The 16033-nt window shown below is 43.4% G+C and overlaps 1 protein-coding gene across 2 annotated transcripts; it reads right to left on the bottom strand.

Moving 5' to 3' along the window:
- Nucleotides 1-1813: 1813 nt before the first annotated feature.
- Nucleotides 1814-8957, bottom strand: COMMD9 (COMM domain containing 9; the record flags this gene model as incomplete). Of its 2 annotated transcripts, XM_082485557.1 has the most annotated exons (6): nucleotides 1814-2827; nucleotides 3666-3769; nucleotides 7148-7182; nucleotides 7949-8088; nucleotides 8635-8760; nucleotides 8862-8957. In XM_082485557.1, 6 exons carry the CDS (start codon nucleotides 8910-8912, stop codon nucleotides 2687-2689), a joined length of 597 nt encoding a protein of 198 aa, XP_082341683.1. In that variant the 3' UTR covers nucleotides 1814-2686. The 2 variants fall into 2 exon arrangements, with proteins under 2 accessions (XP_082341683.1, XP_082341684.1); XM_082485558.1 differs by lacking the exon at nucleotides 8635-8760 and having other exon boundaries at nucleotides 8862-8912.
- Nucleotides 8958-16033: the final 7076 nt, after the last annotated feature.

Consider the following 16033-nt stretch of genomic DNA (forward strand, 5'->3'; position numbering starts at 1 on the left):
CTAACGTCCTTGGACTATTCTTCTCCAGAAATGAACAACTGTGGTGACCCCACTCAAGGGAGATGCAAACTGTAAGTGATGAATGGCCACTACGATGCTGAAAGGCACAGAATATAGAGTTTACCAAGCTTAACCATCAAAAGTGGAGGTGGATTTCACTGCTTCGTAAGTATGAGGGAAAAATGGAAAGGCAAGAGAAAAGTGAGCTAAAGAGGACAGTGTCGGAACAGGAACAAGTTGATAATAAAGTAGTGCTGAACACATCTAGGCTAGCCTACCAAATAGCAGCAATGTGTGGACGGAGATAAAAGTCTAACTGATTTTAAGAGAGCAATCGTTTTATGAAAAAGATCGCATATGATTGCCTGAAATAGCAGCCATATTATTCTCTCTCTGCGCAGCAGTCTCCATAAGCAGGACTTTAATGTAAAGTACTCTTGCTGGTCAGATAATGACAGTCCTACTCAGCTCAGACTCTCTTGGTTTTTGTACCTTTTTCTGGGCAGTCTCAGCTCTTCTGGTAAAGGTGATAAATGCCAACAAGAAAATACCTAACACTTTAGACAAAGATTTGAAGGAAAGCTCTCATAGCCTCCTAAATCTTCGGCTAGAAAATACCAGTATCTTCTTGCAGAATTACATGAGATATACCCCTTGAAGTCATCAGGTATTTGTCATGCCTCTGATCCAGTGGACAGCCCCCTTTATTAAATCTCCATGAGCAACTTTTACCCACCTGCAGATACCACCTCTCTAACACTGGAAAAACCTTTTCAGTTTTAAGTCTTTCTTTTCTTTACAACTGTTCTATAGTTATATAATGGTTTTGTATGAGAACTCTGTGCAGCTATCGATTCTTCATTTCGTTAGGACCCACAACATTTTCACTATAACTTCAGTATTTACCTCAAGGATTTCCTCTGTGTATTGACTTCCTCAGCTCCTGTAACACTACAAGTACTTCATCATGCACTATTTACCTCCTCAGTGATTCTTACCTCCTAAAATAAACAGTACAACATAAACTATTTGAGATTTTTGTAAGGCTAGCCCGCAAAGGTAACAAAACGTCCTCAAATGGAAAAAGTCTGTTACAGATGTTTTTCACAGCTTAAGTCTTGGGGAACAGATTCTTGAATATCCATCTTCTCCTTTCAGATTTCCCTATTATATATGAAATTTACCAGTTTACCTTGATACTGCACTAAGCATCACAATCTTTGCTCAAAGTAGACCTTAACAAGTGACTTGTCATACATCTCATCTTGATGCATAAGCTGTATTACACCAATATCTTTTAAAGACACAGGCTTCATTTACACTTACACACTAGCCTGCACTCTGTGAGGATGTATAAAATTAATTAACAAATCTTTGTAGTTTATGCAGTCTTCTTGAAAGATTTCATGTTTCCAAAAGCAAGAGACAGCGTTTTGTATCTTGAGGGAGAGCCAAACGTTTTATGAAAGGTGCAACTTTACCATAAACAAAGTATTTGGATACAGTCTTCAAGTTTGGAGTTTCATCAGAAAGAAGAGTCTGAATTTTGTTCATTTCCTGCACTTACTCCTCCACACTTTCAACATACATATATCTATGAAGTTTTAGGTCAGTGTCATCACCTGTAATACTGCACACAATGGTGCCCACGGAAACAGGTGCCATGAAACTGTATTATAACGAAGAGAAGACAGTTTAAAAGATTAATCCATTTGAACAGGAAACAAAAGATCCCTCTTCAGCAATGAATATGAACAACCATTAAACCGGCCTAGAAACTAGATGCCATCACAAAGAGGCTGAGGTAACCAAGGACAACTTCTCTTCTAGACTGAAAAGGATTCACAAAAATCAATTAGCAGTTCATTTTTTAATTAAAATGAGCATATATACAAATAAACAGCAGAACGCTTTGGGGAAGTAGAGGCACATACTGCTACAGAACAGTTTCCTAGAGTACAGACAACAGCCCTTGATTCCTTACATTCTCAGTCTGGTTTTTGTGCAGTGGAGGCAATGCCCAGAGTCCAATAAACCCAAACATGAATTATCTGAACTCCTTTTTTTCTTTTGAAACAGAAGGAGGAAATTACTTGCTGCTAAAGATGTTCAGACTAGTAATTTTGCAAATGATGCTATGAAGATCATCAAAAGGGAATGTGTTGTAGCATAATTGCCCTATTTCAAAGCATTATCCTGTAATAACAATCTGCAGAATGGCTGTGCTTCATTGAGAGGGAGAGTGCCACATCCAGCATGCACATAGAGGCACATTCCAGAGCGGAGCACCTCCTTGTCTGCTAATGCTGGAAGGCAGCCCATTAACCAGCTTAAATCTTTTAGATCCTAATTTCAGGGCAGAGGGATAGCACTTGCTTCATTGGCTGCAGCTATTTGCTACTTCCAGTTATGACCCTTGTGATTAAGCCAAGCTCTGAGCCTTCAAATCCTTTTCTGAAATAGACACCAGCTTTTGTTCAACAACATATTAGGAAAACACTTTTTGGCATCAGACCAAAGAGATGTTTAAGTGTTAGCTTTTGAAAAGCTATCTTATTAACTCAATAAAGAAATCTCTTTAATTTTTTTTTGTTAAAACAGAAAACATGTTACTCTAGGCTGCAAGTTATGAGAGCTGTAGAGAATACTTCCCTTCCTTGCTGCTGGAATCCATGCCCTTGAGTATTCATTTGTTTGCAACAGCAGAAAGTTGGTCCCGGATCCTTCCTAGACCTTCTAACATAGTGTCCAGGGTTTCTTTGCTCAGTTCCACAGTCACTGCAGAAACAACAGGACTATTTCCACATAAGGCGACATCTTCCTGAATCTGAAAATAGGAATGCAGACATTAGCTGTATGAAAAATTCATTCATGTGTTTTTCCAGTGCCACTATAAAAGTCAGTGATTAATAGACAGATTAAGACAAATGCTTTAGGTTTGGCATCTCGCTCCATCCTGAAGGACCACGGCACATTTTCTAAGCTGCGTGCCTCACTAGCGAAGTGTGCTGCCATTGGGAGAGTGCAAGTAAGCATATACTGCCATGAGTATGGGAAAATTCTGAAGAGACTTGTGGAAGGAAGCCACACCCATCAAAAGCATCTTAGCAGATACCACATAGGATACTTAACCCCATCCCACACACAGAAATTAGATTTTTTTTCTTCCTCCTCTGAAACCCACCCATGATATTTTTACTGGTTGGTGGAATCCATAACACTGTTGAATATAAGCAGTAAGTTTAGCTTTACTCCCCAAAAGATAGATGTGGCCAGTGAAGGAAGCTATTAGTAATCAAAAGTCTTTTCCCAACTAATGCAGTCAGCTAAACATGCTGATGAATGGCTTAGAATTAAAGGGCGAGAACTTAATATCTTTATCTTCTTTCTTTCTGTAGAAAACAATGGTGACCAGGAACAAATATGCTGCCTTCTTGCATCCATATGCAAAGAAAACTCTCCCTTGCAAGAAAAAGAGGGCTTTAATCAGAGACATCATTCCCAGGCTGTGTGGTATTTCAAAGATCATCTCTGAGAAAGTCTGTTAATTGCCCAGCAGGCAAGCACCAGATGCCTGTCTGAACAACCGTTCAGACTACCACCAGTCAGTCAGGTGTTGGACTTGACTATTCTGATCCTGTATCCTTTACAACCACTGACATTACCTTTAACTGAAGCAAGCAAGTAGGAACTGCCATTCTGCTGATGCTGTCTGAAGACGTCTTGATGTCCACCCTCCAGTCCATGTCGACCAGCCGAGGCAGGGAGACTGAGGGATTAAAAAATGGGTCTGTTAGGCCTAGCAGCACATGGCGATACCAGACCCTGGAACCTGTGACTACCACCATGTACATACTTCTCTACTTCTGGCCCTGGGAAGCATACAACTTTAGTGCTACTACATGGTTTTGCATAATTTTCACTCTGCAGTAAGCCAGTCTCTGCAGGCACTGGAAGGACAAACAGGGTTCTTCCATCATCACATGCAAGGATGGTACAGTGCAAGAGAAGCAGAGGTAAATTCACAAAGCAGCTGGGAGAAGGGGAACAGTAAGTCGCCTTCATCTCTTCACCCTCTGCCTTGCTGCCTGCAACACTCAACTAGTGTTTCATCATGAGTTGCTCTGATACCTACATCCTTATACCTCTGTTCTGTAACCAATAAGAATGCACACAGGAATGTTCTTAAAATCCAGCAGTATAAAATATGTTATTTCAAGCTCCCCAACCCATGAACCAAAGCATCCTGCAGCACAGCATATGTATTGGTAAACTGCAATCTTCACATGTCCTCCCAACTTGTTAAAAATATTGAAGATATCATTCTAGTTAGATGTAGCCTAACAGAAATCATACAACAGTCTGCTGCAATACTGACATCAACAGTTCAGGGCTGGAGACCCCATGAGCCTTCCGAGGGAAGAAGGATAGGTCTGACTTGGCTGCTCTTTCAAGAAATTTGTGCAGCTATCTCCTGCACAGAGGAGATGGGGATATTCTCTCATGATAGTGTGTACTTAATGGAGCTCACTGCACTATGAACCCTCAAAAGTCCCTAAGCACCATGCAAACTTGCACAAAAAATGAGATTAAGGTTCTCCCAGAAAAACTCTGGCACCCACAGGCTGGCTGCAAGTGCTTTTTGTCAGTTCGTGGGAGCTTAATGTTTATCAACAGTGTCTTTCAGCAGGAAGCAATAAATACAAGGAACGTTTGAAGAACATATTCACATGAAACTGAGGCAGGCATTTAGATTGGTGACAAGCATATATCTTTCCCCCTTCTTTGAACAAAACAAAGTTTCCTACTTTCATTAAAAAAACCCACACATTTTAACCCAGAAAAAGAAACAGTATTGATATTTTCATCTCAGATTTACAAGTGTTCTCTCACACAAACTGCAAACCAGAGGAAAGCATAATTACTTATCTAATCAGATAACAACAGCAAGTGTTAAAAGATGAGGCTTGAACCCTTGACTGTCCAGTGGCAAAGCGCAATTTACCACCAAAATCCAGAAATCTGGAAAATGTCCGTAAGGTAAACTCCTTGTTTAAAATATATGTAACGAAAACAAGTTGTAAGGTGCAGTTTAACAGAGCATACTTAAAGTCATTCACGCTTTGGTACTGTCACATTTACAAGACTCGGAACACCTCTTGCACCTTGTTCTACTCCATTTTCAGACACGAGCTGAACTATACTTCCTATGTTTGAAAGTGCAGCATCCAGAAAACAAGTAAATTCTCACTAGAAGGAAGTCCACACTAAAGACATGGAAACAAAGACATGCCCTTTCGGTTCGAAAAGGGCATTTGCAGCTCAGCTCAGCACTGCTGTAACTGTCAGAATAAATGGCTACAGGGTGCCTGAAGAAACATTGTTCCCATTTAGGGAAACATTGATCCCAGCTAGGGATTTTCAAAGAAGTCTGAATGAAACGTAGGACCAACCCCATAAAAGATCTGTAGGGAGGTGATCGTTAATTCTCAAAATCAATTTAAAATCTCAGCTGTGGTGCTTGGTAGGTTTGTCTTTGCAAAGCCTTATCAAACCTGGTTGTCGGCAGTTATTTGACATCCATTTAAAGGCACCAGAGGAGGACGAAGAGGCAAAGACTAAACCTCTGTTCAGAGTGCTAAGAGCTGTCTCAATAGGCAATCGCAGCCTGTCTGCATCCTGCTTATCATAAGATGCCTAGTTTCCTCCCCAAGGGTTGATCGCTAGCCTTCCTACTGACTCCAGATGCTGAAGTTGCTTCCTAACAGTGCTTACAGAAATACATCTTTCTGTCTGGGAAAAGACTCCCTTCTCCTCTTGCTCCCCTGAGCAGAACTCCAGGGAGCAGTGCAGAACTGGCTGCCTTGCTCTTGCTTTTGGAACAAATTCCAGTTCACAGGCTGCCAGGGCCAGCACTTGGCAGCATTTGCAACAACATAAAATGCATCTGTTTAGCCTTGTATGTTAATTTGCGAAGATTGATTGCTGGTGGCTTGGGAGGTGCAGGAAACGCTTTTATGTTAATAGAAATCAATTGGTTGGAATGTCTGTTCTTTAAGTCACTGCCTTGGTCCCTATGTAATATATGTCAGATATTTCATGAATACGATACTAAAATAATCCATCATTTCCTAGAAAACAATCTCATTCCAACAGGGTTAATTATTCATGAATACAAAGACCTAAGTGTCAGAGCAGAGCTCCTGGGTGGTGCTCCAAGAGCTACACACCCAGCCTCACGTCTGGGTTGTGAAGACCTAGCTAGCATATGATAGTGTTAAGAAGGAAAAAGTATTATGTGTCTTGGTAACACTAGAACATTGTTTAGTGTAAGCAACTGCTGTATTTACTGTATTAGCATTACACAATACTTTTTTCCCCCCTCTCCCTATTAAAACTTTGAGGGGCAGTGTATTTCCAGGTCTTGCCATCTTATTTAGCTGTTGGACATTATCTCCTCTGCAGGCAAAGAAAACGGTAAAGGGGATCCTAGCATACCTCAAAATACTCTGTTATGTATCAGCTCCCGTTTGTAAGCCTCTAAGTGCTACAGTTTTAAAGAAACTCTTGGGGGGAAAACAAAGTGTTGTAGCTGCATGAAACACTTAACTGGGGTGTAACTCATTGCCGATGATGCTATTGTTAAAGTTTGTGTTCCTTAATTACATCACTGTTTAGAAAGGTGAGGAAAAGCAGAGTTATGAATACATGCAGTGTACTTTCTGATGCGTGGAAGAGAAAGAATGCACAGAATTGACTAGACGTGCAAAGATAAGGTATTCCCCAACGTATACATATCCTTTACAGTACAAAATTATTGAATATGGACATCACTGAATGACTTGCATGGGGAGGTCAGAATGCCTCCCTTTCAAAAGTTTTGCAAAAACTTGCAATACACTGCACTCTGCAAGGTAGCGACAGACTGAGCATTAAATGGAAGGAAACAATTTACCACAGCAGCACCAACCTGAATACAAGCTTGTAGGCCTCTGCTAAACTCTGTGATGCCACAACCATACAGCTTCATCTAAGGCAAACGGGGGTATCTCTCTGCTACATTACAAAAACATGTTGTGATGCACTATTCTAAGCTCCAATGACCTCAGGAACCATTAATTGCATCAAGATGTGAACTACTACTTACTCTGACTTGCTTGTGCTTCATTCCTCCAAGCAGAGCTGTGAAAAAGTGGAGAAGAAAAAAACAAAGTATCAGCAGTATTTTGGGAGAAAAAAAAAAAAAGAAAAAAGAAAAAAGTAGGGAAAGCATTCAGAGAAACTTATCCCTGACATAAGGGTCACCAGGGCTGCAGCAGTAAACAGGGAAGAGAGAATACCTATGCCAGCTGAGGAAAGGCTGTCACTGGTGGGCAACGGTAGGCAAGCTGGTTCTTCTGTAAGTGTGATTCACTTATGGCATGTACCTTTCTCCCCAGTTTTATCAAAGCAATGGGCTACCAAGCAGTGAGATGTACAAGCATGCAGAACTGCTATCCTCTGACACCACCTCACATATGCTCTACCGCATGCAGTGCCTCCGCACCTAAGCCAAGGTGGTAAGTGGATGGGCATCTAGGCGCTACCCAATCAGATTCGGTGGTGCTGAAATCTAGCCTTCTTCATTTTATAGTCATCTGTAGCATTTTTCCACCACACAGGTGAGTTGTGAAGATAAAGGGGGCTTTTAGTGTGTGAATGAGGCCCACGCTCATTCCAAAAGTCTTGGGAAAACCCTCTGTGCCCATGGCTGTGTTTTGTTTGCCAGTACACTCAGATGGCATACTTCATTCAACTCTGCTCATCCCAACCTGTGTCATTATGCCCAAGCCATGCACAAAATTAATAGAAACAAGACTTTGCATGCTGCCAACTGTCCATATATCAAACCAGATACATAGGCTTTAACTTTCCAGCTGAAAGCAAATGGCAGGTGGGTAGCACTCACATATTCTCCAAGATTATCTTAGTCAAAAGGTTTTTCAGATTTTGGTGGAAGTTTTCTGGAAAGAGAGAGAGGATGTCTTCTGCCCTCGTCAAGCCGTGGTACACGACGTGCCTGGTGAGATTGTGCAAAGCAGATACCAGCTGTAGGAAAGGAAGAGGAGAAAGGGCTCTGCTGGCTTAAAAAGCATTACATACAGCACGGGATGGGCCTTCAGTAGCCAGGAGAGAGACAGCTTCCGCAGTGAGGCCAACACCAGGACGGCCTTGGACATCCAAGTACTACCTGACGGCCTTAACAGGCAAGGGGCTGAGGTTCTCGCTGTCCTCCAGCACGCACGCCTCACACGCTTCCCTTTTGCCTCCCTCTAAGGCTCCGCCGGGCTGCGCCTCCGGGGGAGGAGCGCTTCTACCGAGCACCCTTCCTTACAGAGGCGGCCGCGGCCTTTCAGAGCCCCGCGGCGCCGCACACCTTCCCGCGGGCCCGGGCCAACCCCTCTGCTGGTGCCCGCGCCGCGGGGGCCGCTGCGGGCGGCTCCTCCCCTCCCTCCCTCCGCACGGGGAGGCCCAGACGGGGACGTCCCGTCCCCTCGCTCCTCTCTACGCGCCCCGTTTCCGCTCGGCAGGAGGGGGCACTCCCGAAGGCACCCCGCTCGCTGCCGCGCCGGCGGCTCTCCCGGACGGCCCTACCTGTTCCGCTTCCTCGGGGCTGGTGGCGAGGCCGGGGCAGGCGCGCTGCGCCAGCGGGCCGAGGCCGGCGGGCGGGCTGGAGAAGCACTCCCGGCACAGCTGCCGCACGGCGTCCCTCGACGGCGCCTGGCGGAGAATAAAGCGGGGGACGTTCAGCCGCGGCCCGGCAGAGGCAGCCGCCGCCGGGCCGGGCGCCCCGTCCCCCAGCAGCTGGGCGGCCCGCTCACCTTCAGCAGGCTCTGCAGGGCGGCGAACTCCCCATCCCGCACCGCCGCCATCTTGGCGCTGTCAGCCGAGGCGGGCGCCGAGCTCCCCCTACCGCGCCGCCACCATCTTGGCGCTGTCAGCTGAGGCGGGCGGGGCGGGGGCCGGGGCCGAGGGCGGGGCGGCCGGGCGGTGTAGTCCCGCCTTTACAGGGAGGGGGTGACCGGGACGCTTCGCGTTATTGCGGTCTCAGACCCCACGTTGAACCCTTAGCGGCCCGCGCCCGCTGTGGGAGTGCGAGCGGGGCCTGCGGCCCGAGCCCGGCGGTGTAGCAGGAGCCCGGTATGGGTGGTGAGGTAGCAGGGACGAGGGCAAGCCCTAAATCCGATCTGGCCTCGCCCTCTCTGATCTACTCGTTATTTTACTGTCAGTGCAAATCTCTTCGTCGGATGCAGAATTAAGCTGTAAACGCTCGATTTTCAGCCAGTGGGAACTGAAGGCAAAAGATTTATCGTGGCGCTGCTACAGTGATGTGGACCATTATCTCAGCAAACTGTGTGTGTCTTTCACTCTGTAAAGGACTAATTTAAGTCCTCTTTCTGAGAGAGAAATAGTCTTCTCTTTGTCTTGTGTAATTCCCAGCACATCTGGTTCCAGGGCATCTGTAATCTATGCTCAGTACTTCTGTCACAGCACCCCCATCCGCATTTCCACTGGCATTGTTCTGTAAGCGGAATAGTACACGGTAAGAAATGCAAATATGTAAATGCCGTTTGCATGGAGCTTCACAAGCTTGGCAGGGAAAAGGGCTTCCTCTTGCAGAGGAATTGATTTCCCTCATGCTGGGAAGCCTTAAAGGGCAGAATAATCCAAAGGGAAAGGATTTTATTTTCCATCATTTTTCATGAGCAACAGGAAATGAGGCTCAGGGGGAACTATTTTGGGGCATGAGTTTACCATCTGTGGCTTCTTGAAATTAATTATTATGATTGATCAGTTTGGAGAGCTGCCATGTATTTGTGCTGCTTTTTCTAGCACTGTGTCACAAACAAATCTCACGCAGTACAAGCAGTATGTTAGGTAAAGCTGCGAATCTGCCCTGGGGAGTCATTTTCATGGAGGGGCTTTCCTGAGAGAGAGCTGGTGTGCTGCTGAGTCTAGATGGCAGGACCGAGTGGGTAGTGGGTCTTGTGGATGGCAATTGCTTACCCAGGTGACTGTACTGTACAACTCAGTACCCTGATCAGAAAAGGAAAACGAGCTAAACAGACGGCATTGTCTATTCCTTACTGAGAGGAAGTATCTGAAAGATTTGGTGATGGTCTTTCTTCTACTGATGCCACAGCAATCATTTTCCACCTACACAAATATGGCAGTATCCGTAAACCACACTAGAACAGACCAGAAGGTGAAGGGAAGGACGGTGGGATTTCTAATTTTTGTTTCCAAAATTAAAGTTTTGCAGAGTTAGTGGGCTAAACAATAGCATCCCAAAGGAAAAAAATGTGAGTAGTGATTAGAGGTCAGGGTTTAAGAGCTAGGAAACTGGAATCATGTTCTCTTGAGCCTGCTTCAGTCTTCAGATGAATCAAGGTAGGTCCCTTTTGTCACACGAGTGACAGGAAGGTAATGTAACTAACCATATAACATAAAGTCCTGCATTAATAAATGTGGGCATTTATTAACATTAGCAGTAAGCTTAGAGGTTGTGAAAAGATAAACAGAATGAAGGCAGTATGAAAAAACAAGTGTTACAATCTGAGCAAGTAAGCCTAAAGGAAACATAGGGATTGTTCACAGGATATCACTTAATACTGTAATTGCATCATTGACCTCCTATAATCTTCCTGCCTGTCTTGCTCCCGAACCAATAAAATTAGCATTTTCTATAATCAGACGTAAGCAAAATTTTTCTAAGCATTAAAACTTCTGAAATGCTGTATCCAATCAGGGTCACTGGTGGTTTGGGTTTTTTTTTCAGGTCTTTTCTAAAGCAATGACTTTACAACACATAAAATCAAATTGATCCATGCCTAGGTTAAGCACTTGATTGTACAGAGTAACTTTGTCAGACAAGTAGGTGGAGAGATGCAAAGTGGGGGGAAGGTAAAGGGAGGCGGGGGAATAGATCACTGTCATTGCTAACTATCACAGGAGTATGTGAGAATGTGAGTGAACCTGAGTCACATACTCAGAACAAAGGTGCTACCTGCCAGTAAGCACAACTGGCATCTACTGAATTCGCTGTCCAGTCCACCTCCTATTGTTGCCATTTCCTCTCTCTGGGAGCCTTCTAATTATGAGGAAATAACTACAGGTTTAATTTAATATCAAAATTGAAATGATGTTTGTAGCTCATGGTCAGAAGCCAACAGAAGTGCTTAGTAAAATGCTTTATCTGAAAGCAAGTAAATCTATTTTTCTTTCTTTCTTTCTTTCTTTCTTTCTTTCTTTCTTTCTTTCTTTCTTTCTTTCTTTCTTTCTTTCTTTCTTTTTCTCTTTCTCTTTCTCTTTCTCTTTCTCTTTCTCTTTCTCTTTCTCTTTCTCTTTCTCTTTCTCTTTCTCTTTCTCTTTCTCTTCTCTTTTGTCTTTCTTTCTCTCCTTCTCTCTTTCTTTTCTCCCTTTGGTACTGTCTGTAGCTGCCTTCAAGGTCCAGACCTCCAAAGTCAGATTATAAGGGGTGAAGTGTGAGACTGCATTGTGTAAGGAAGGCTGGCCCTGTGATCAGTGTCCTTATCAGGAAGTTTTGAGAAACAGCAGTTGAATTACGTGCTGTGTAATTCTCTCTGAGTTTGGAAAAAAAAAAAAAAACACAAACCACTTAGGGGAATGAGATGTATTAGGTGACCTGCTTAGGTCTTCTCACCGCCCTTTTTTTTTTCTGTGATTAAATGCCTGTATCACCCAGTGGGACTCAGCTGTGAGCTCTGAGCCTGCATGTGCATCTGCACAGCACTGTGTGCAGGCTTGGATCTCAAGAACTAAACTGCTATTAGTTAGTCCAGTTGTTGAGTCTGAAAATTAAACTCTGCTTCCAAGTTGGACAAATTTGCCTGCACCCAGGCCTGGGTGCAGCTATAGTACTGACTGATTTGGCTCTCTCTTTTGGTTGAGCCACCCTGGGCTATCTGCAAATCATCCTTCCTGAAGTAGTGCAGATACCACGTGGGCAATAGGACTGCAGGGGGCTGGGTACGTGAACAGTCTTTGGACTATGAGACTCTTAAATACAGTTGATAACTTCCTAAATTCACGATGTCCTGGACAAGGGGACGTGGGTGTATGGGTATGTATACTTACCTGGTGTCTGCTGTTCTTGTCTGACCTCTATTCCCAGCCTTGTAAAAAAGCCTCCAGAACTGGTATTTCATGTGGGCAGAGAGGATCAGGGACCCTGTCTGGGAATCACTTGAATGAGAAGGGATGTGAGGCAAGAAGGGATGACTTCTGAGGTCTACGTGGGAAGTTTCTGGTGGGAGTCGGGGACCTCCTGGGGCTTGCAGTAGGAGAATAGTTCTTCATTTGCCTTTTCACTTAAAATAGCAAGCTGTCCTAGTTTTCTGTATCTATTGTACTTGGCAAAGAATAGCCAGGGGGAATTCCCTTGCTGTCAGGTATATATACAGCTCTTTCTGCTGGACTTTCAGGGATTTAATGTTTTCCCTACCCAGAAAATATCAGGAGGGAAGTTGCCTGTCTGCCTTTTGCCTTTTTTAATGGAAAGGGACTGCCAATGGAGAGAGAGGCAAGGGGAAGAACTGTGTGTATTTCATATATGAGGCATTGAAAGAATTGTTTGCATTTCATGGATGAAGTATTTATCTTCCACAGAAGTCAGCTATCATGACAGAATAAATTCTGTGATATCGCAAGGCAAAAATCAAGTGATGGAAAGCCGAATGGAAGAATCTCAATAAGTCAGTGTAAAATACACTCTGTGTTTTTATACATAGCTATATAACTCCAATGACAGATAAACACCTTGCAAAAACGTCATATTTGTTGTAGTCCATCAACTAAAGTGAGAGTCCAAAATAAATATATCTGAGAGAGATTGTGCTGTGAGGAAAAGCCAGTCTTGCTGTTCCTAATATATTCAAGGTAAAAAATAAGCATAAAAAAGCAAGCAAATAACTTGACAAAACCCATTCCAGCCAGTCCTTTTTTTTTCCCTCTTGAGAAGTAAAAAAGGAAAGGAATACATTTAGCTTCCCTACAATTCTTGGCTGGAGAACTGTAACCTTTTATAGTGCAGGGAAAGAAGTGCACAGTTCTAGATCACTTTCGCCATTCAAGGCTCCCTGGGAGAGAAATCCTTGGGATATTAAGGATTTGATGGGAAGAATATTAGGTTTTCCCCTGCAGTGTAGCCTGTATTCACTGGAGCATCTGTTGCAGAACAATGGTCTCTTCCTTATGGGCTTTCTGCTGCAAGGCAGGGCTGTACTCTAACCGCACCCAGCTGGGTGTGTGCAGTTTCCCTTCTGCAAGGAAAAGTGAAGCTGTTCCCTTGCCCTGAAGAAAAGAGCTCCGTACTAGGTGATTCTGGTTTAGAGATGGAGCATGATAAAGTGCAAGAGACATATTTTCCTCAGTTACTTTTGCATTATTTGTTTTTTGATGGTGTTACGTTAGCAACAAAGAACAAATAATAGGAAAGAAATCTTCACAGAACATGCAGGCAAGATTGGGTTTACTAGTACTAGTTGCCTACTTGGAGTCATATTCTCCAACCATGACTTTCCTGAAATGTCTCCAATTTTCTGAATCCCATTTATACTATCTTACATATTGATGGGTCCATCAGTTTTTCCATGCCAGGGCTAGGGCAGAAGTTTCTTCTTGTAGTTGGTACTAGGAATCATGATTAGATATATTACCAGGAGGGCAAATTTCCCCCTAGATGTCTGGTCGCATCAACACTAGTAAACTAAACAGTAGCAGAGAACATTCCTGAAGCCTTTACTGTTAAATTGCTAGTGCTGTTCTTGGCATGGTTTCCACTCATACTGACTGTCACTCTTCGAAGCAGCTCCAGGGCATGGATCAGGAGTCAGCATGGACTATGAAGCAACCCCAATGAGCAGTGTGCATGTGGCCACCCTGTCCAAAAGGCCAAGAGCCAAACAGCTCTTGCAAACCATTCTATGCCCATTGGTCTCTAGCCCAGAAAATAGTTCAGAGCATGTTTAATTTACTAGCACACAACTAACTTTCGCATTCTTGTCCTCACTCCTTTTTCTCTTTTTTTTTTTTTCAGTTAAAATGAGCTTTCCAGCAGACGTAGTCTCTCTGTTCCACCTAACCCACTATATGAACATCAGTCACCAGAGGTTACCACAGTCATCAGCTTTTGTGCCTGAGGGCAGAGAGAGACTGCAGTTCATGAGCAGGCATAAAAGCCTAAAATCCAGAATTTTAATCCTCAGGCTACAAAACATGGGTTCTTTTAAGTATGTTGGCAGAGGTCTGTAGGGGAGAGATGTTTTTTCTGCCCACGGGTTACCTGCTTGCAGGCTGCCTGCATCACTTATCTGGGGGCAGACTCTTATCCATGCTGGAGGTGCTGCCAGCACAGCTATGATTCTTTTTTTATTCATATTTCTAGCTAGCATTGCTGTGTTGGCAAAATTTCGTAGAGAATTTTGACACTTCCCATATCTAGTAAGGGAACGGACTTCTATTTTAAATATGATTAAAAACTGCCCTGAAGCATAAGACAATAGCAGGTGTCTTGGCACCTTGACTCAAAAAGTGAGAACCAAGCATGTCCTGATTGGCCTTGAGTTGATGACCAATGTAGAAACTAAGCAGCAAATAAGATGGATTCACTTCCCATTCAGAGAAGTGAAAATGGGAGAAAAATGCTTGCAAGATGGATGGAGCAAAAAAACAGCAATGAATAAAACACAGGCTGCTTAAACTGCCAGTTGATCTTTTATTGGGATGCAGAAAGCCTCTGACTTCAATCAGAAATGTAGATTCCTAATAACTTATTAGTCATAAAAATAGCGATGAACCCGTAATATCCTCCTCAACCAGGAAGATTGAACTGGCTTGAAATGTGAAACGTTGCCAGCATAAAGATGTTGGCTGTACAAGCAGACACCATGCCCTCTAACCAGTTTAGCTCTACTGGCAAAACACTTGAAGTAGAGCCAGCTGCATCAAAAGAAAAGTATTTTGCTACTTAAGATGCTCAGGAACCTGAGTGATTAATGGAAGCTGAAAAACTCCCTAGATGCTGTGAGAAAGCATTTGTGCTAATGTAGCTGCTCTAACACAATCTCAAATTGCTGTTTCAGGTGCTTCTGATGTCTGGTTTGGCCCTTTCTTGCTTTTTAAATGCAGGTGCCAGACATGAAGTAGCTGTGGTTAGGAACCAGCAGGTCTCTAAATAGACACAAGGGGTGGACCCTGAAGAAGGGCTCGTGGGGACTGAATCTTGTCCAGCTATAATAACTTGACTGAAGGAAAACGCACTACATTGCTGTCATGTTTTCCAGGTAGTAGTGATTATTTTTAAGGTTGCTAGTGAAGGCAAAACAACCAAAATACCCTAAGTATAAAATAATACATCAGTTCTCATTGTTTGTTAGGGGTACAGCCCAGGTTTTCACAGTTCATACACAGAATGGAAAAAAATATTAGTCTGTAGCCCCTAAACGGTATGTAGTGTATGTGTGTACTTTGAGACTTGCTTATAAAAGATGACCAGCTAAAATTTAGGAACTTTGTGTTCTCTCTCTTCTCGTTTCTTACTAGGTAAGGTAAGGAAAGTGTATACGAAACTTGTAAGATGGTGTTGCATATCCAGCACCAGAAATCCCTGTGCCAATTCTCCTGCTGTATACCAAAATAGCTCATCCGTGATGATGTTTGGTGTTAAACCACTGGGAGGAGAGAGATGGAAAATGTCTGGCAATTCTGAAAACAAACAAGCAAACAAAAAGGCGAGGAAACTATTCTATTTTATTTTATTTTTCCTTTTTATTTTTTCTGCCAGAAAACTTCTGGAAGTAGCTGTATTAAATACATAGATACAGGAATGAAACTATACTCCTTTAGGATATGCGTTGTTACCAATATAGCTTGCATGCAGAGATTTCTGCTAAGAATTGTTATGGCATAACATAGTACCCATTCTTCACTTCTAAGTAGCTATTCACATACCTATTACTAGAGATGGAATCCT

Source organism: Vanellus vanellus, assembly GCF_965231255.1.
Source record: "Vanellus vanellus genome assembly, chromosome: 6".
NCBI lineage: Eukaryota > Metazoa > Chordata > Aves > Charadriiformes > Charadriidae > Vanellus > Vanellus vanellus.